Source organism: Xiphias gladius, chromosome 4 (genome assembly GCF_016859285.1).
Source record: "Xiphias gladius isolate SHS-SW01 ecotype Sanya breed wild chromosome 4, ASM1685928v1, whole genome shotgun sequence".
Classification (NCBI taxonomy): Eukaryota; Metazoa; Chordata; class Actinopteri; order Istiophoriformes; family Xiphiidae; genus Xiphias; species Xiphias gladius.
Window position 1 is genome coordinate 6,755,590 of NC_053403.1, and position 20,393 is coordinate 6,775,982.

A 20,393-nucleotide genomic window follows, 5' to 3' on the forward strand; every position below is an offset into this window, starting at 1 on the left:
CTGGCTGTGTCCGAAATCACTCCTTATTTGCTATATAGTTCTCTACATTTACCCTTACGCCATTTTATCTGAGTGTCCAAATTCTGGGTGTGTAAATATATCCACTATATATACACACTATATGCGGCTGCTAGAGGTCGCTTAACATTAATAAGTAAACATGGGTTGTAATAAGCTGCTTGCAAAGATGACCTGTGGAGTTGTTTTTTAGGGGAGGATAGTCTCGATTAAGCAGATTTTTAACTATTATAGTCGTTCATTTAGTCACGAATATTTTATGTTGCTGATTTTGTTGTTTTTTGGCCAATTAAGGGCAGGGGAAACCAGTTGGGAACAAACACTGACATTGTTACTGTTGATATGGTAAACTTGTTAGCAAACAGTTTCACATTTACTTATCTAGCAGTTGCCGTGAAATAATGTCATTGATTTGGAGTAGTGTTTCTGGCCACATGGTGAATGTAAGTCCAATATTCTCTCTCTTTTAGCTCTACTTTTGGTCTCTACCAACTCCTGAGGGAAAATACATAGCTGCTAAATGATCCACTATTTTCACCAGCTAATCTCTAGCTTTGTCTGTTTGGTGCTGAACAGGTAATGTATGGTGAGTAACCAGTACACCTTGCTATATAGTCACTGAACAGTGCTGGCGCAGTGTGCCTTGCTCAAGGGCAATTCGTAGTAATAATAAGGTAGGCTCAAGCAGTCAATCACTTCCACACCCAATTTTTCATAATTACCGGTACCAAATAATCCATTGTTTGAATTACTGATCCCATTTAAATTACTTTCTGACAAGATGGGATTTAAGGATGTATCACTTTAGGAAAACATGATTCCATTTGTCATTTTGTTAATAATTCACTCATGTTTAGTTTTTCAGTAAGCCCACTGACAACCTAAAAAAAACATTTTCTGTTTGCTGTGTGCATCCAGCCATGGCAGCTGCGTCTAGAGATGACATCTTGTAGCTTGATGGATCCAGTCCTTGTAGAGAGGGAGGTTTACCTTGTCACAGACTGGTACTGATGTATTGCAAAACTCTTAAATGCTCATTGAATATATCTTGTGTCAGGTCCTCTATTGACCCATATCTACTTAGTATGTCTGAGAAACGAAAATTTGACCTCTGTGAAATCTATTCTGAAGAAAAAGTGCTTGCCTTATCATGTTGATGTCTTTTGAGGATTTTGTAGCATGAGAGCTAGAATCATCTTAAGTGTGCATCAAAATTGGACACGCGCAGGACTGACAGGATGGAGTGTAAAACAACTGTCGGCCTGGGTCAGGAGCTTAGAGCTAGGAGGGAGAAAAGAAAGGCTTAGGTTTGCCTCAGGTGAACGCCTTCAGTTCATCTGATGTCTGCCCTTCTCTTTCTGACTGTTCTACGCTCTCTCACCTCACAGGCACAGACACACACATACGCAATCCTCTCTACTTCCTCACACCCCACTACATCCTCCTTTTGTCTGGTCTGTCTCATCAGACAGGATGATGGACTTTAGAGAGGGTCCAGCTGAGTCCCTGACCAGAGGACGCCCATTTCTCAGCGCTTCTGCTGAGGTGGATGCCCCAGCTTTGCATGCATGGAGGGCCCTATTCTTTGAAACCGCTCTAAAGCAATATGCATACAAACTAAGCCAAGAAAATCCAATTTGTTATAAGAACACCATATAAATCTTCGAGTCTGTGATCCATGACAGTGGACTGCGGGGCAAAACTTGCTTGACTGTGGAATTGTATTTCTTTTTTCTTTTTTTTTAATGCAGAGCTCAGACGTGCGCTGCATTATTCATTCTGTCATTTCACATATGCATACACATTTGCATATGCCCACCCACACATATAATGTATGTTCATACAGTATGTCTACACACAATTTGTGAGTTATAGTAGATATATATATGTCTATATATCTATATATATATATATATATATATATAAAGTAGATATATAGATCTTCCGCGACGTATCTTTGAGGATTCTCTGAGGCTTTATGATCAACTGCAGAAAGTTAAAAATTACATTTTTTTGGATGAAAACAAAACGCAAAACCTTCGGTGAGTTTTAGAAACAATTCGCCCAGTACTTTACAAAGTAGTCTAATGACTTGAAAGTCTGTCCTCGAGCAAGCTATCAAACCAGTGCAGTGAGGACATTTGTCTTGAGTGACCCCCCAGAATTTGAGTTTTTTTTTTTTTTTTTTTTTAGAAAAAAATCTACCAGTGTTTACTAAATCTGTCTTTTAAAAAAAACTGAAAAAAATAAACAATCAAACACCGGCCAAAGTTCAGAAACTGCAGCGTCTTGTGGAGAAAGGAGAAAAGCAAACAGTGACCAAATAATGACAACAGGGCAGGAACAGTAAGTGACTGCACTGGCCACCATACAAACATTCAGAAGGTAAACAGGTGGGGTGACAGCAAAGCTTGGAAAAAATTCACTGAGCTGGCTTTCCATCCCTCTCTGAACAACACTGTGAAGTTGTATGTTCATGTAAAATATTACTAAATAATTTACACAGAAGGCAGGACATACTGTAGCTTCATGTTCGCTTCATTTTTGTATTCTGGAGCTAAATGGCAGCTTGGTTAAAAGACATGGATCTAAATCTCAATCATTTAAGGACCTCATTAAGCATTTATGATAGAAAGGAGTCTAGCTTTTGTAGAAAATGACTCAAAACATTTAGCGGCCCAGTGTAACTGCTATTGCTGCTTAAGCAACAGAGTTGAGTAGATCATGAATTGTTACTGTGCAGGGAAGGGGTGGAAGTTTAAACTTCGGAGTGAATAGATATTGTGGTTTCAAGTTGTCTGTGAAAACTGTAATAAGGCAACAGCTTATAGTGTTTAAAATCAAGAATTGAATGCCGTTTTTTTTTTTAACTGCTCTCATTTCAATGAACTTTACTGTTTAGTGTTCAGAAAGAAAGGCTGTTTTATTATTATTTTTTCTGTCAGGTCACACATCTCAGTGGCATTTATTCTACGGCTGCAACTAACGACTACTTTCATTCATTCATCAATTATCTAATCGATTATTTTCTCAATTAATTTTTTGGTCATTAAATGTCGGAAAATGGTGAATAATGCCCGTCACAACTTCCTAACGCCCAAGTGAACGTCTTTAAATGTCATGTTTTTGTGTGACCAACAGTCTTAAACCCAAATCTATTTTGTTTACAATCATAGAGGCCTAAAGAAACCAGAAAAGATTCACATTTGAGAGGCTGAAACCAGAGACAATTACTCAGAACAATTAATTTAGTAAAAAAATATTTGCGCATTAATTTTCTGATGATCCATTCATCGAGTAATCGCCACATTGGAAAAATTGTTAATATATGTTCCAATTAGCAGATGTCCTATTTATGATATAAACAAAGTCTTGTGCTTGTTCCAAACTGTAACAGAAACACCTGTGTGTAATGCAGTACAGTTCAACAGCACCACAAACTGCATCCTCCAACATTATCGTACAATTTGAATAAACAGCATTGTAACCTACATGAAGGCAGGATTGATTACAGAACTGTTGTATTAGACTGCTTTAGTTGTAGCTAGCTGGACCTAATAAACGGCCAACTGGATGTATGGCAGTAGACTGAAAATTTAAATTGCTAAAAAAAAAAAAAAAGTCAGTTTCTCATTCCTCTTCTCTGTCTCTCTCTGTTGTTTATATCCTCATCTGTTTCTTTTTCAGCTTCGAGTTCTATTCTTCACTCTCACTGCACTCAGTCAGGTTCTCTTTATGCCTTTTAATCATTTTTTCACATTGCCACCATTTCTCCCCTTCCCTAAGGCCCTACAAGGTTTTAAAAATTTAAACAGTGGGTTGGAGCTTTTCTGACTAATAACTTAATTATTTGTAGTCATGTGCTAATCCTTGACAGATCCCTTGTGAATCCAAAGATTCTTTAGATCTGTGTTAGCTGGGATCAGTTTGGGATTAAAAAAAAAGTACATTTTTTTCACAATCCCTGGATACGGGCGTTTTAAAAATTCTTGTATTCCCTTTGAATCTCACTGCTCTGAAAGGCACCAGCATCAGCCCTTATCCAGCTTATCAGGTTATACTTCTCACACATCTACACTGTAACTACTTTGATCTCCATGTTGCTACGCTAAGCTTTGCTTAAAAACATGTGGCTTAACCTGTACTTAGCACCCTGCCTGACATTTATGAGAAACCCGACTCCTGAGCAGTCAGAGCAATTTAGACAGACAACTCTCTGAGACAGTGTGAACAAGGAGAGAAATGTGCTGGAATTTTCTTTATTCCCTTCAGTTTTTTAACCTTTGTTTGCCTTTATTCCTTTTCAAAGCTTGCCTGTAGAGCTCCACGGAGCATGTGCAAAGCATGTGTGTCAAAATAGCAGTGCTGAAGGATTGAACAGATTCACCTTTTCTCAAGTTCACATTGGTGGCAGCGCTGGGTGAGTTGTGGGAGTTTATTTGGCATGCTGGAGCATCGGGAGTTCTCGGGTTTCCGCTGGTGGATGCATCGGGCCGCGCACACAGTAACACACCTGTCGCTGTCTCTTAGGGCACACAGAGGCCAACTGCTTGTTGAAGGAAGAGGAGGTAAAGAAAGGAAAGCAAGAGTGGGGACATGTTGAGGGGTCTTTTTGGGGAGCAGTGTTCCATCCAGCAGTGCCAGTGGTCGTTCAAGAAAAACTCTGGATCGGAAAACGTTCTTTGTTTGTTAGAGTGGAGAATTTTTGGGTCTGCAGGAATCAGAGGGATATCGAGGGGTAGTGAGGATGGGTGGGGTTGTGTTGGGAGGGGGCAGGGTCAAGTTCCCGCTCTAACCTTGGAGGCTGGGTAAAGCAGCCACCCAACCCTCACTTAATTCCTCCTCCTGCCACAGGCCAGGACCCTATACATAGTACCGATGGTGGTCTTTAGCTGTTTAGCAGATGGTTGCACTGCTGCCGCGAGGATCACTTTGCTACAGATTCACCAGATTCCCTGGCTAAGGATCAAGTCAGGGTTGCAAAGAGTGACAGAAAGTGTTTGTAGGTACACATTACCATTTCATTAGTTTTTGAGATTTGAACATAACGATTGGATATTTACGAGATAATGCCACTATGCGTCCACTCTTGACATCGAACCATCCCATAAACAGTGTCTCCTATTGCTTTATTTATTTAGAACGATGTTGGCAGTATCATCTATTCTGCTCTTCCTCCCATTGCTTCACACTGCTCAGATGACTGGATGGCATCCAGTCTAAATAGTGTTTTGATCCCCAATGCAAATCTAAACACTTCTGGTTCTGAAGCTGCACTATCAAAATGAAATGATGAAATGAAGAAAAAAAAAAAAAAAATCAAATTTTTTTTGCGTCTGAGTCCTTCAGTGTGGTTGGCCATTATTGAATTTTCAAGTATGCATGAATATGCACTCAGTTGGCAGTTTAAAGGTACACCTAGCTAAAACTAATGCAGTCTAATACAACAGTCCTGCAATAAACCATACCTTCATGAAGGGTATAAATGTTCAGTATTTGTTCAAACTGTTTTAGAGATGTGTTGATCATTTTGGGGGCTGTAGTTTGTGGTGTTGTTTAATTGAATAGAAAGAGGTGTTTCTATTATTTAGCCTAACCTCATTACTATAAATGGCGTGGACAAAATAATTGAAACCCCTGTCAGTATAAAACAATACAATTTAATAGTACAACAAACTACATCCTTCAAAATGACCATACAGTTGAATCAACTTCACTCTAAAACAGGTTTGACAAATGTTGAACACTGAAGGCAGGCAGGACTGTTGTATTAGAAACAGCTAGCTTGTGGTGTAGCATTTTAGATTCACATGTTGGATTTAACTGCTGCTTTCGAGGATTGATACTGAGAAATACAACTTTTTGTGTAACTGCTCACTTTAATAGCATCATTTTACACTAATAATCCCCCATTAGCCTGTCAATAAGCCTTAAGAAAGGCTTCCTCCAGTACATACACACGTACATATAGTATGTCCGGAAAGTAATGGTTCCCTGCCCCTGGCCCTTGTTTCATAGGGCCAACAGAATTCCAAACAGCTGAAAAGAAAGAGATTAACTTATATGATTTTAAAGAGGTAACAAGTCTTCGGTCATCCTGTTGCACGCATTGAGTTTCCCTGTCTGTAGAAAGAAACAACAAGCCGAGTTTCCTCCATCACACAACTACAAGAAAAGCCGCAGCGGTGAACCGGAGGCAACGCTGATGCTTTATGTTATCAGCAATCACCACCCTGAAGCCCAAAGTCGGGTGGGGGGGTATTTAAAGCGCTGCTGGAATGGACGGTTGTGCAAGCTCAGCCACTCATTTACTTCGCCATGAAATTTAACTCCACTGTGCTTAATTATATCCATTAAAAGTGCTTCCAGGTAGACTGACCAAAATATACTACATTTTTAATAAAATGTTTTTGATCCATCCCTAATATTCAAAAACTTTGCCTTTTCACTGGATCTGCTCTAATTAGCTTCTGATGTAATTAGCTGATGTTGAAATCACTAAATGCTCCTTTAACCTTAATTTGATTATTCATCAATTTGATCCATGTTTTTCTCTTTACGCAGTGTTTCTGTGGGATGATAGTGATTACCTCTCTGAAGTAGAAATGACTTAATCTGTTATAAGATGTTAAGATTCTGTTTACAATAAGATATAAGTGCCTTTCATATAACATCAACTACTCAATTTTATTGTGCTTTATTTACAGGGGTCAGTGTTTATACTTTTGAGCAATATCACAGATGTTGATTTGTTCTAGCCTTTGGCTAATACCTTTTTTGTGTAAGATTTCACAAGAACAGCTTCATATTGCTTGGTTAATTAATTTAAAGTGTGTTATTGTTGAGGGAGAAGACAGTCCAGTCAGTACCTTTTTGAATTTGAACACCTCCCACATATAAAAACCAGAAAGACTGAGGATCTAATTTGTGGCGCAACACAAAATGAAGCATCTTCAAGAACACTGAAACAAAGAGAATGACTTTGGTCTTCTTACAGTGTCTGTTTGAACTTTCACATCTTGTGAAAGAACAGAAAAATATGCCCTAATTTCCAGAAAATTGTCCTGGATTCTGCTTGAGACATTCTCTCTTGTTTCCAATTGTTTGGAGGATACAAGAGATGGTAGTGAATGTTTTCTAATGCAGAAAAACATAGGACGTTATAATTGGGTACACTGAAAAACTCTCTTAAATTATTTTCTTGACACGGTGGCGTTTACTTAGCGATTGGAGTAAATTTTCTAGTTTTGTTTCAGAGTTTCTCGTTTGAAATACTGTCAGGGTCTGTTATCTTGCCTCCTGAGTCTGTGGGTGCTGTGCAGTCTGTATCTAAATCTATTGAATTAATGCTGCTGTGAAGGAGGTGGGAGCCAGAACCATGGCAACCATCAGCTCAGATTAGTGTGGGACGTGAGCTGGCAGGAGACATGCACACACCGCACACACTACACACTCACACATACAAACAAATCAATATCTCTGTGTGTGTTGCCAAGTAGAGGCTGACCCTCTCCATCCTGACAGATGCAGATGTTCACTTATTGGTTTCACTGATTGATTTGAGGTCTTCCTCCCTCCCACAGAGATACCAGGTTTAGAAATTATATTATTCGAAGCTGGATTGCCCTCAATGCTATGATTAATGTAGTTTTTGTACTCCTCTTCTTGCTGCTAAATTTGGTTGGTTGTTCTAATTTGACAACAGTTGCTCTGTGTGTTTTCTTCTCATTGTGAGTTTATCTGCTAGAGCATCTTGGTCGCAATATGCACCTTTTGTTCGATTTCCAGAACAGTCTGGTGGAATAGAAAGGTCTTCCCCCATCTTGTTATCCTGTGAGGAGGTGTTATTTCAATTTATCAATATATGACAAAAATATTGGGAAAAACCTACCCCTATTCTCATCCTATTGACATTTCTTATTTTATATATATATCTATATATATATATAGATATATATATAGATATATATAGATATATATATATAGAGATTTTTTTTTTTTTTACTGTGATGGATCTCTCGGTACATTCACAATTAAATGTGAACTGATTTTAAGGCTACTGAGTCACCCCATAATGTACATGTACAAGGGTTTATCTTGTTTGCTGCTTTTATCTAAGTTTCACTAGCAGCAGTAACATCTGTAGGTCAAAGGTACATATCGGGGTTTCAGTTTAAAAACCTGAGCTGTAGTATATTTGGATTCTAAAACAGGGGGAGCAAAGGAAGCAACATAATTGAGCTGACATAGACTATTTTCTTCTTGTCCTGTCTTGTTTATTTTTTTAAGAGGTCACTACTGAATATTTTTGGCTTTAATGCTCCTCTCTCCTCTGGCAGGATGATGAGGTGGTGCTCCAGAGTGTGGCCACCATCCAGAAGGAGCATCGAAAGTTCTGCCTGGCTGTCGAGGGACTCGGAAACCGTATATGTTACCTGGAATCAACATCAGAAGCTAAGGTGAGGATGTCGCACAGTTTTGTTTAAAATTTGATATTTTAAGGCTGCTGTAGATATTGTGAAAAAATGACAGTGGCAGTTTGGCATGAAACAGAGAGCTATAGCAGCTATAAAGGATATGACCTCTAGGGTAGGGCAGTACTTTGGAGATGTTTGCGTCTGAAAATACTTCAGTGGACAACTAGCGATGGCCACTGTCTTTCAAGCTGGAAATGCATAGATTTTTCTTTACTTTCATTTTTTACATGTTGATGCAGAGGTTCCCAAACTTTTGTCTTTGTATAACCCCACACCTCCATTAGATGAGCGCCAGTAACCCTTCTTTGACACCACCCATCGTGTTTGAATCATGTTAATTTGAATTTATTTTAAATTTGATGTTCTTAAACACTATTAACTATAAAATTGTTACCATAATTATTTTTTCATACAGTTGCACTGTTAATATTTAGGTTTTGTTTGGTGTGGTTTGCCTTTGTAATACTATGACTTGGCAGAAGCTGGGCATTTCAACCATTTATTCATTACTTTTAGCTAACGATTTAAAATATTGACTTTTAGCTAACCATTTCAACCAGTTCACCTTACATTCAGCTACATAAACTGTTTACTTTCAGTTGACTATTTCAACATTTATCCTTACTTTTAGCCAACTATTTCAACTTCTCTGCTCACTAGCTAACTAGTTAGGAGTCTTAATTGTAACATGTTGTGCTCAGGTCTTATAGCTGACTCACTGTGTGGATTTCCTTTAACCAAATCACATGTTTTACTTTTTTTAATTAGTTGAGCTACTGCACAATCTTTCCATGTGCCCCTGGCAACCGCAGAAGTACCCCATGTGGTTTAAGTACCCCTGGTTGGGAATGTGCTAGTGGACACCCACCATGTTGAATCCGGAGAGCTGCTTTTTGATGATGAGATGAGGATTTGCAACAGCTAATGTCATATTCAGCAGAGACATTCCTGAAATGTAATTAACTAAGTGCAGCTTATTTAACTTCTTGAAACTGACCTAAATATGAATTTTCAGACATTTAATTTTGTGAACACTAGACATCTGGTTTCATTCATTGTTTAATCCAACTGATCAGTAGTTCCTTAATCTGGAGGATGATGTTATTCTGATAAAATATGAACACAAACTGTTGAAGCTGCATTAGCATGTGTTATGTTTGTGTCCCCTTTCAAAAAATTAATTACATCTCCCAGTAATTGGATCTTTGAACAACTAGATTGGGACCTATCCTCATTTGAAAAACATGCATAGATAAATAGATGCACAAATGATTGTTGCATACAAATAACTTCTGTAGTCCAGTTTTTCTCTTTGGCAGTCTCTCTCCTTGACAAGCGTGTAAATCAAAGAGACACTTGTGATTTCTTTCACTGAAAGCCATCTGTTTATCCTCTTTCTCTTCCACCCGTTCTTATTGAGATGAACTGTCCTGTCAAATAATGGGGGTGGATTAGAAAGTACAGATTCTGTACAGGCTCTGTGGTGTAATACAGCTAATTAGATTAAAAAATAAATAAATAAAAAATCTCAAAATGGATGCCTTGGTGGTACAGAGGACCACCCCCCCCCCGCTGCAGCGATCCAGGTTCAGTTCAGGCCGTGGTGCCTCCAGTTTGGCAAGAATCCCAACAAACACAAGTGACAGTGTTTATGAGGTCAGTTAGGGATATTGCACTTGTGTCTGCACTGGTGTAGCCCGGACAGACAAAACAGCAAAAGCTGTGATATATACAGTATGGTTGTGAGCACTTTTTCTGTTTTGTTTAATAGAGGAGTGAAGTTTCCCATCACGACTGAATGATGTGAATTTGCATCTTGCTGTCTGTGGCAACACATCAGAGCTGTCAGTACTCCGTATCACGTCTCATTAATCTTCTGTCTGATAAAATGTACTGTAAGGTCTTCAAAAAAAAAAAAGACATGAGGAAATGAAGGAGATAATGGCTCTAGAGAATATGTTCCTTAATAGGAATTGTTGTATATCATTGTTTGCGTCATTAGTCACAACATTTTCAGCGCTAATTCTGAGACATTTCAATGGGGAGAGAAAGTTCACTGTCAGTCAGTAATGCAGATGTATGCGGGACAGACAATGCGGCATATAAATGCATATTTATGATATGCTGCTTTAATTTTTGCTTCACACCGACTTTACGAACACAACTGTAAAAACTCTCCACTGCCAGGTTGAGACGTTTTTATGAGCTGCGGATATCAAGTAAAGCCTGATTTTAACTGGGCCACTGAGCAGTAAGACTGTGAATAAACCTTGGGGACGTGAGGGCATGTTTTTGCTCACCCACCTGGAACTGTTGTTCAGTTGGAGGGCACCACCTGCAGAGCTCTATACGCAGCCCGTCACAAACACCTCTCTCCTGTCACCTTGGTACCAGTGAAAATGCTTCGGGCCTCCTTGGGTTTGAAATGTGGCTGAGTGTCGAGGGTGAGGGCTGTGGTTTGGCACGAAGGGAGGGGCTGTCATCTGCTAGGTGATCCCAGGTGTTGACTCCTCATTTCCCAGACTTTAATGAAGCCTGGCTGCCTGCTGCTGACAGAGGTAGAGAGAAATAAGACCAGAGTGAAACAGGGAGTCATTAGGTCCAATTAAAGAAGAGTCCCGAGACAGAGTTTTAAATTTAATGTTTGTCTTGTTCCACATGATTCACTACAGTGACACATTGTAGGCTTCAGTTATAGTTGTGCCGTCATTCTTTCTGGTGAACGCAGTGACTTATGTACAATACATAAAAAACTACTGACATCACATCTCAGGATGATGTAAATCAGATTAAGTTGTGGAACATCTTGCTGCAAAAATTTAGCTCATATCCTTGTTATCATAACTATTTATACATTGTTTTGATTATTTCTGTTGAGGTTTTGATTGCATTAAAGGATAAGGCTGGTGATATTCCCTATTCTTTTTAGTGTCAACATATCCCGTGAAAAGACCAAAACCAATTGAGTGTTGACTGACTTTCCTACAATGTCTGTGGCTCTCAGCCCCACGCCCATTGCTCCTTAAAGCTGTAAATCCTTAAAAAAGGGTCATGAATATATATTCTTTAATTTTAACAATATAAAAATCTAACAATTCTCCTAAAAGAGCTGGGAACTGTACTTCACTTAAACATGTGAAAAAAAATTATATTTGTTGTGGACTATTTTCAGCTGCAGATCTGGTGCCCTAGTAAGTATTTATAGCAACAGGATGGTATATATGGGGGTGGACTCAAAATAAACTAGAGTGTCTATGCTCAACGTATTGAAGGAACATGTCATCCATGGTGTGGCTCACATGTTTTTAATTGTTTTATCTGACAAAAATGGAGGTCTATGGCATAGAGGAATAAGCTATATCAGGCGTTGGCTACATAGACAATGCTTGGTAGTAGGATCAATTCATTGCTGGTTTTGCTCTTTTCATGAATTTTGTTGAAAATAAGAAAAATTTGGAATATCACCAGACTGATCCTTTAGTATGATAGATCTATTCATTAATTTCTGCTTACAAGCCTTTTTTTAGGGAAGAAGAGGAAGTTAATGGGATTTACATCAGATGACCTAGAGAAGATGGAATTCATTTATTTCACATTATTTGATCCCCCTTTGAATAAACTGCACATGATGTTATAATCTACTTTGTCAAATAATACCGTTTGATCTTCTGAAGGATCATTTTACCCATTTTTACAACTTATATCATTGTATTGTCCCAAGCTCTCTGTAGAGTATGGAAAAAAATTAGACTTTTAGAAAGGTCAGTGTGACCACTGAGGCAATCTCCTCCATTCCCAGACATGGCAGAATGCTCAGTATGTGTGGCCCAACCCTTGAAGAAGTATGATAATTGGAAAATTGGCGGTGAATAATTCATAAGAGGTGTAAGGTCTGCAGCAGGTTGCGAGTTATCGCTGTAGAAGGTCGTATGACACCGCAGGTGTAGCTGCATCATGTCAATGTTACGTCCTCTTGAAGACAAAAGTAAAATATTCAACCGACCCTTTCTCAAGTTTTGTGGTGAGATAACCTGATTTGGGGGCTGCTAGCCTACTATAAATGTCTTTTCCCATGATAGTTTTTGGATTTTTTTTTTTTTTGGTCCTCACTGGCAACACCTTATCTGGATGTAAATGCAATCAAATGATGAGTATCAAGGTGGACAGCCTTTTTTGTGCAGGCTGTTGATTAAGGCGCACAGAACTGGACACACACACACACACACACACACACACACACACACACACACACACACACACACACACACACACACACACCCGAGGTTCCCATGCATGTTTGTGTTGAGTTACAGAGTTACAGAGCAGTGCCATCCTCATTATCACCCAGCAGCCCTCCCCTCTGCTCACATTTCTCACTTCACTGCAGAGTTCATGGGTCAGCTGGTTGTGTAACTTAGTCAGGGCAGGCACCCAGCTCCTTAAATCATTCCATGTCCTCTTCTGTGTTGGGGAGAAATGGTTGGTGATGCAGGCTATTGTATGAAATGGGAGATAGGCGGTATTAAGTATGTACTAAATAATACTAGGCTAAGGGTAGGGTAGGGATATGAACTGAAATGAAAGTGTGAAAGAAACTGGGCTTTGGCTAATTTGTTTGTTTACATGTCATGTCATGTCAACAGTGTAATGTTAATCAACAGTGCCATCTAGCACATCACCAAGTAAATTAATTCTTCATACTTTGACAAGCAGATGCAATTAACGAACAGATCCCCAGGTCCGCCTCTGAACTGCTTGTAAATGCAATTTACAAGCATTATGTCATTTCAGATGCTCCGTCTTTTTCTAAGTACCAAAATAACGATTTCAAATATACAGCATACTTTTTCCTTCAGTATCATCTCTTTGCATTGGCTCTTTGAATGAACCTCAGTTATCTTTATTTATTTTTTCATCATTCCAGTAACATATAGCCTTAAATTATACTGTCCCTTGTTACGGACAATCTCTGATCACTGAATAATTTCTGATCAGTTATAACTAAATTTATTAAATTTTAAACAGCCATGCATTTAAAGTTTACAGACAAACATAAATCATTTGCTGAAAGTGGAAGAGAAATCTGCAGCCTATTATAGCAGAGAGCCAAAAAGCCCCGTGTGCTGAGGAATTAGCCCGAACCAAACTAATAATTGGTCATTGCAGCTGCGGGCTGGACACTTTTAGCCAGCCCTCCTCATAATCCCCAGCCACTCATTAGCAACACACCAGGAGGGCAAAGAAGTTGGAAGTCATCAGAATTATCTATGAGCACCACTCTTCACTGAGCAGTTCACTTGGTCTCTTGTCTCAGATCAGGGCCTGCAATCAATTTTTTAACCATTTGCTGCCATGGAAATATTTATTAAATATGAGAGTGTAGATAAAACGTTACATGCATTTATGTGTGTGCATGTGTTAAAATAAATTATCACTATTTAACAGTACTGCATCTCCTTGCTGCTATTAAATCTATTCAGTTTCATTTCTTTAAACTGCATACAGATAAATAGATCCCTGCAAACATTTGCTATGGAATAGAAACCTGTGTATAGAGCATATAAGCGCTAAGATGAAAGTTAAGGCAATGTCTAGTTGTCCATAGTCTCAGCTGGTCCGTTTATGGATTTGGTAAAATAGAATTTAAATATCTTTCTGATGTCAGTTTAAGAAGTTGTTTCCAAAAATGTATAACTATACATTTATTTACTGAGCCCTCACAGGCCTCTGTTGGGAGCTACATTAAGACTGACACTGCGATTTTTATTTATGTCACAGTCCATCAAACTGCTTGGATACCACGCATGTCAACTTTTACATTGTCAGTGAGAATCATAAAATATGTGTATAAATGGTTTGTTATCTGGTCTGACTTAAGTACTATCTATTCCTCTCGTCACTCAGAGTACTATAGACTAGGGAAGGTGGGTACATCTGTTTCCTTACAAGGGTAGCAAAAAAGGGCAAAAATACAGTTGAGGAATTTCAAGGAGAATAATCTCTTGGCACATTATGTTTGTACCCATGAGAGGAGTCTGTTTTTCTTAAAGCAGCTTGTCATTGCCCCTTCATCTTCAAACTGTTTCTTTCCCTCCGTTCCCTTGTCCTCCTCTCCTTCCCTTCGCTCTCTCCCCCCGACTTCCTCCCCTTTCTGTCCCTCCATGCTGCAGTATGTTCCTCCAGACCTGTGTATTTGTAACTTTGTGTTGGAGCAGTCCCTGTCAGTGCGGGCCCTGCAGGAGATGCTGGCTAACACTGGGCAGAACAGCGAAGGGGTGAGTACTTCCCTCCCTCCCACTGATGCCCCCACCTGTCCCTGTCTTACGCACACACCAACTCAAACACTTGCAGACACATACGTGCACACATCTGAGATGTCCAGCCAGTGACCTTTTACGTCTTTAAATGTGGAAGGTCTTTAGGAAGGCCTTTAAAAGTAAGAGTGCACCTTTGAGAAAGTAACTTAGAACTCTGCTGTGTTACTTTAATAAGTGTAATGGCTAAGTATTCTAATGCATTGGCCATAACAATGTGTATGAATTGAAGAATTTATCAACCAGAAACAGGCACCCTCTATTAATAAGGTTGCCAGGTCTAAGATGTCAGTCTAGACTGTCAAAGGCATAATTACTCACTGACAGTTAATTATTTTGCCCATTATTCAAACTGTTTCTGCAGGAAATTCTGACTTTGATAAGTGATAATGTTAAAAATCAGTAAGTAGGTTGGATCAAATCCTATTAGCATTTAGGGCAAACAGACAGACCACACATAGCAATACTCTGAAGTACTTTAACATCAAGAACTATAATTGAATTCTAAATAGAAGTTGTCTCTTTTCATTCTCTGTAACACATTCCTGTTTTGCAAAAAGAGATCAGAAGGCTCTGATAATGAAAGGCCGTCGGGGGTCAAAGAAGGGGGGGGGGTTATCTGCAAGTGCTCTGCTGCACCCACAGCCTCCTCTCTCCCCACCCCGCGCTCTCTTGATTTACGCTAAACAGTGTGAGCCCCTTCCTCCTGGCTCCGCTCCAGCTCCCTTGGCATGCTTATTAGAGCAGGTAAGTAATCTTTGATGGGGCAGACTCTCTGTAGTGCCACAAGGGTGTGACTGACAGCAGTGAAGCACTCCGGTGGGCTACGTGTGGTCTGTAAGCCCCTATCAGATGCTAATATTCACTTGTGCTGCTGTGCTCTAACAGAGTCATTTCATGTGTCTTTTGATTTCATCACCCGGCATTTCTAGCTATTGAGCCAAAGGCAGAGGTCAAGAGATGGGAACAGACGGCGTCACCCTCATTTGGATGAAATTTTAAGCCCTTTTACTCCTAATATGTTTTGGGACAAACTAAGAGAAAACTGTGCTTAATTCTCAAATACATCCTAGGATTAAATTTGGACAAACAAACCATTGCATACTAGAAATTGGTCCTTAGTAGTGGTGTTTTTTTCCCCCATCACTGCTCCTTCTGGATACATATGATCTTTGTTTATTTTGAAAGCGTTCCTCAATTTAAGTATTATTATTATTAGCTAATAATTAGGACAAACCACTAGAATTCCCACAACAGAGATGACAAAGCTATGGTAGCACGACTCATTGTGCAGTACAGATGTAACTATTAGAGAAACCAGGGCACTACACAGCATTACGGTGATGTTTGCAAGATGAATTGAGTACAAAATCCCACAACACTAATGCAAGGTAGCCCAAATTGTGTGCTGTGCTGGGTTACTTTGGTTACCACTGTACTTTCATGCACAACATAGCCCTCTGGCACAGATGGTTCTTTAAGTGTCTTATTTTGTAAACTGCTTGGGTCCTTTCCACTCGAGAATATGGCCTGCATTGTTATTAGCCTAGCAGATTTGTTTTGTGCTCAAGAGTGCAACATTGTTGGCTGGTCTTGTTTGGCAAGACAACATGATGCTGGCCAGAATACAAACTCTCTGGTAGCAAGTAATAAATCACCTTCCTCTTTTTTCCGCAGTAAGGGCCCATTTCTCTCTACCATTGCTCTCAGATTTGTGTAATTGACTGCCATATATCCCAATAACACATTCTTTTCATTTATATCTGTGTGTTACTAGAGTGCTGACCATGAAAAATGGGTAGGTCCATCAGTTCATTCATCCATCACGTTGTCAGTGTGCATGACAGATGTACTGACTGCCTAACGAAAGGGTTTAACTTTCAGCTCTTTCACTTGAAGCAACGCCTATTTCTTGATTGTCATAAAAGCTGAATTCATAGCTCGTATAGCCTTTAGTTTATAAGAATATGACAGGTACTACATTGTGGGGAGATATTAAGCTAATGGCAGCACATTTCAGTTTTTCCACCTCACTACATAATGTGCAAATGGATATTAAGAGACATTTATTTCTGTGTAGACTCCTTCAGGATAGTAAATTAAGCTTCACTAAAGCTCAACATCTCAGCTGGTCTAGAGACAGTCAATTTCTCCTGTAACAGATGTTTCTGAACTTTAACTTATGACAATCTTGAAATAGACATCCACTGGTGCTCTCACCTTGTGCAGATGAGTCAAATGTTTTGCCTGTCCTCTTTGAAGACTACTTTGTATTCAAGTGTGCAAGCACTTTCAAGTGATAGTGTCTGCTTCTCATTTGCTTTAAAGCATTCATTATGCCCCTTATTTTGCTTTTAATGCAATAAAAAACATGAACTTGTATACAGCTTAAAATAATTGTGCTGTTTTTAAAAAAAATGCTTACATATATTATAGTAAGATGTTGCTTATCAAAAGTGGTAATGAGCTTTCATAATTTATCCAGTTTACTGAATCTAAATGAAAGGATCTGAAAACCCACACGTTGGCAGAAAACTCAGTTTGTGGTTTGGGTGTGCTGTTCTGTTTTCTCCGGGTTTGGTCTCTAACATCAGTTAATTTTAAGGGTATTGGAATGAGGAAATGTCCTGAAATCAGTTTTGATTTCAGAGTGTTCACATGCGCTAGTGTTGAGCTAAGATGTCGGTAGATAATTTGAGGATGATTTATCTGTGCCTCATACAACTCACACAACACCCTGAACTGCCAACACAGTACACTTTGTTTCATTTTTTCCCATTTGTGGTTGTAATTTTTAGTATATGCTTGGTATTGTGTTGTTTTTTCTTTAACTGTCTGCAACTGTCACGTATTTACACATCGCAGTGTACATCATTCTGTATCTTGATGGACTGTTATGAAGTAAATGTAAATCAAATGGTGCACGATCTGTCTCATTATCCAAATGATTTGAAGGACAGGGCATTGAATATGCACATGAGAATCAATATATCGAATGGTACTTAGCAAATGAGTCTGGCATGAATCTCTTTTCCATGGCCTTGAAAAATTGATTAGTGAGCTGTTTCCCATGCTGTTCCTGGCAAAGAGAAAGCCAGGCAGGAACAAAAAGAAAATGAGTGCTGAGGAGGTTGGTTGATATTAGTGATTAGAACATAGACACCAAATTCATCTATGTTTCTGGAGTATTTTGACTATTCTACTGGCCCATAACAATGGTGCTAAAACTAATAATAGAAAATAACTCAATAATATATTCTGTGGTCATCATCAGTCATTTATCAAGTGCCAATTGGGAACCCTTTTCTTTAAAATTGCTGGGTTTAGATGTTATAATTTAGACCACTCTTAGCATCATTAGGGCGGTATACACTTTCAAAACAGATGTGGCAGTGAGGCACAACTCATGGAGGCAAGGTAGGTTACTTTAAAACCCTTAGCGCCCGTTTGGCACAATTTCTGTCATACATCAGAATTAAAATTTGAATCTGAACACACAGACATAACACACTAATTTTTAAATCCTTATAAACGTCCATTAACCCGTTTAGAAGTCATAGGGGGGAAAAACCGCTCATTATAACTGTAGAACTTGCCTTAGAATCATCGCGTTTTTACGTTTTCTTCAGTAACAAAGAAATCCAGTGTGGATTGACGGTGCATCCATGGGTACACAGTAAAGAGGAACCGCTAATAGCGAATTCGGTATACTTACTTTTCCAAAATAAAATAAAAAAAAGGCTTTAAAAACGGGGCACATGTAGCTACTAGCCTAACTCACCGAGTCCACGGTAACCATATACTTCCTGGTTTTTTTTCGTCAAATAAGTGAAAATTTTTATCGCGTTTAATGTAGCATTATCCAAAAGACGTTGTAGAAATAACAATATTAAAAAAATATTTAATTCATTAAAAAAATGAAAATTAAAAATGGTGCTGCTTTTGCGAAGATTGGGTGGGTTCTAGGCCCTGATTGGGCTACTTTCTGTCAAAGTTGGCAACAGCGGCCATGATTGTTATCGTGACAGTATGCACCTGTGGAAATAATAACATGTTGGTTTGATCTCAAAAACACTCTTGCATCTCGCTACTGGAAAACAGGTAATAACAACAATAATAATACAAACAAAACTGTTAGCAAACGACCATAGTATGAGATGCTGAGGTAACATATGTTGCCATAGTTAGAGTAATTGTTGATACAACAAGGCATGTCTAACGTACGAAAGCTAGCCGTGAGCTTTCAAGCATTTAGTGCTAAGTAAATCGATAAAATATTTAAAAAAAAAAAACCCAAAACAAACACAAACCCACCAGGTGAACTTCTCAGTGGCAGTTCAGGGGAATTCACGTCGGCGTCCGTCGGGTGTAAAGTAAATTAAAAAAACTGGAACTAGGGGGAGCGCAGTTAAATTCCGACTCTTTAATTCCAAGATGGCGCATGATTTGTTTCTTCAGAAACGTCTGTAGACACTGTATTTCGTGTTTTGTTTTTTTTTCTATCTATCTGCCATTATTTGTCAGTCTAATAAAACAGCCCAGCAATAACTTCAGCCTTTATGAAGGTTGAACTGTTAATTCGTAATTTAAAAAAAAAACGTTATGAGATTACATTTTAGAATAGAGATTAGAGAGGTGTTTTATCGTCACGTAGGAGACTGTAGTTTATACTAAGCAAGTTAGTATACCTAACACCCTTTTTTAAATTCTCTTAATTGTTGAAAAATTCACTTGCCCCTGGTGGTTTTGGTTTATTTCTTTATTTTTTTTTTTATTCTTGCAATAAGCAACTTAATTGCCATCGAATGCCTGCAATGGGTTCTTCTTCATGGACTATGATGTCCTGCATCGGGGCTAGTAATGTTAAAGCTAAATAGTGTATTTTAATTGTTTTTGCCGTATTTAACATTGGTGGTACACTAATGTCAGACAGCACAATGTGTTCTGGAGTGCATGGCACATGATTAATTTTGGTGTCTAGCTATGTCTTCATGATTAAAGGGGAAATGTTTACTAATGAGCCTGTTAAAATAAAAAATAAAAAAAACAACAACAAAAAAAAAACTTGGAGAATTAATTAGGATACAACTTACACCTCTGCCCCTAACACACTCTATATGTACACACATTTGCACAAACTTCTCTCTCTTTTTCTAGCACAAATGTACTCCGAGCTTTTTAATGATACAGTACTTACAACGGGAGGAGCAACAAACCAAAGGTCACAGTTCCTGGCAGTGATGTGTCAGCATGACAGCAGGCCTGAAATACAGGCTGGCTCTCTCTCTCTCTGTACCCCCTCCCTCACTCCCAGCTGTTGCCGGATACTCTTCCCGTTTTTCTTTTGATCGAACCCCTCAGTTTCCTTTTTTGTCTGTCTTGTACAAGGCATCTGGGAGAGCCAAGAGAGAATTAGCTTAGGGTCATATTCAGGGGAGACATTTGGGAGATCCCTTTAGGTCAGTACTAAATGTGACCCCACGAGTGAACACACAAATTACTGGGCAAGAAGGAGGGTAGCCTACATGTATTGCTTGTTGGATAAACACTGCAATGTGTGGCACAGTGGTGAGGAGTGTCCTAG

General features: G+C 38.9%; 2 protein-coding genes across 7 annotated transcripts in view; one reads left to right on the forward strand and one right to left on the reverse strand.

Annotated features, from left to right (window-relative positions):
- Window positions 1-20,113, reverse strand: part of fmn1 (formin 1) — a 65,123-nt gene extending 45,010 nt beyond the window's left edge. For 2 of the 6 annotated variants that reach the window (XM_040125336.1, XM_040125334.1), the window contains exons 1-2: window positions 19,124-19,237; window positions 10,800-11,041 (exon numbers count right to left, since the gene is read on the reverse strand). The gene's annotated coding sequence lies outside the window, so the exon portion shown is untranslated. Of the gene's footprint in view, window positions 1-10,799; window positions 11,045-12,863; window positions 12,942-19,123; window positions 19,238-20,006 lie in introns of those variants that run through there. The other 4 variants (XM_040125337.1, XM_040125339.1, XM_040125335.1 and 1 more) reach the window with 4 other exon arrangements.
- The window catches only part of ryr3 (ryanodine receptor 3), a 117,721-nt gene that overhangs the window by 7,913 nt on the left and 89,415 nt on the right, over window positions 1-20,393 (forward strand). Inside the window, exons 2-4 of the mRNA XM_040125358.1 lie at window positions 8,358-8,477; window positions 14,666-14,770; window positions 16,587-16,607. Coding sequence (XP_039981292.1) covers window positions 8,358-8,477; window positions 14,666-14,770; window positions 16,587-16,607 — 246 coding nt within the window. The remainder of the gene's footprint in view (window positions 1-8,357; window positions 8,478-14,665; window positions 14,771-16,586; window positions 16,608-20,393) is intronic.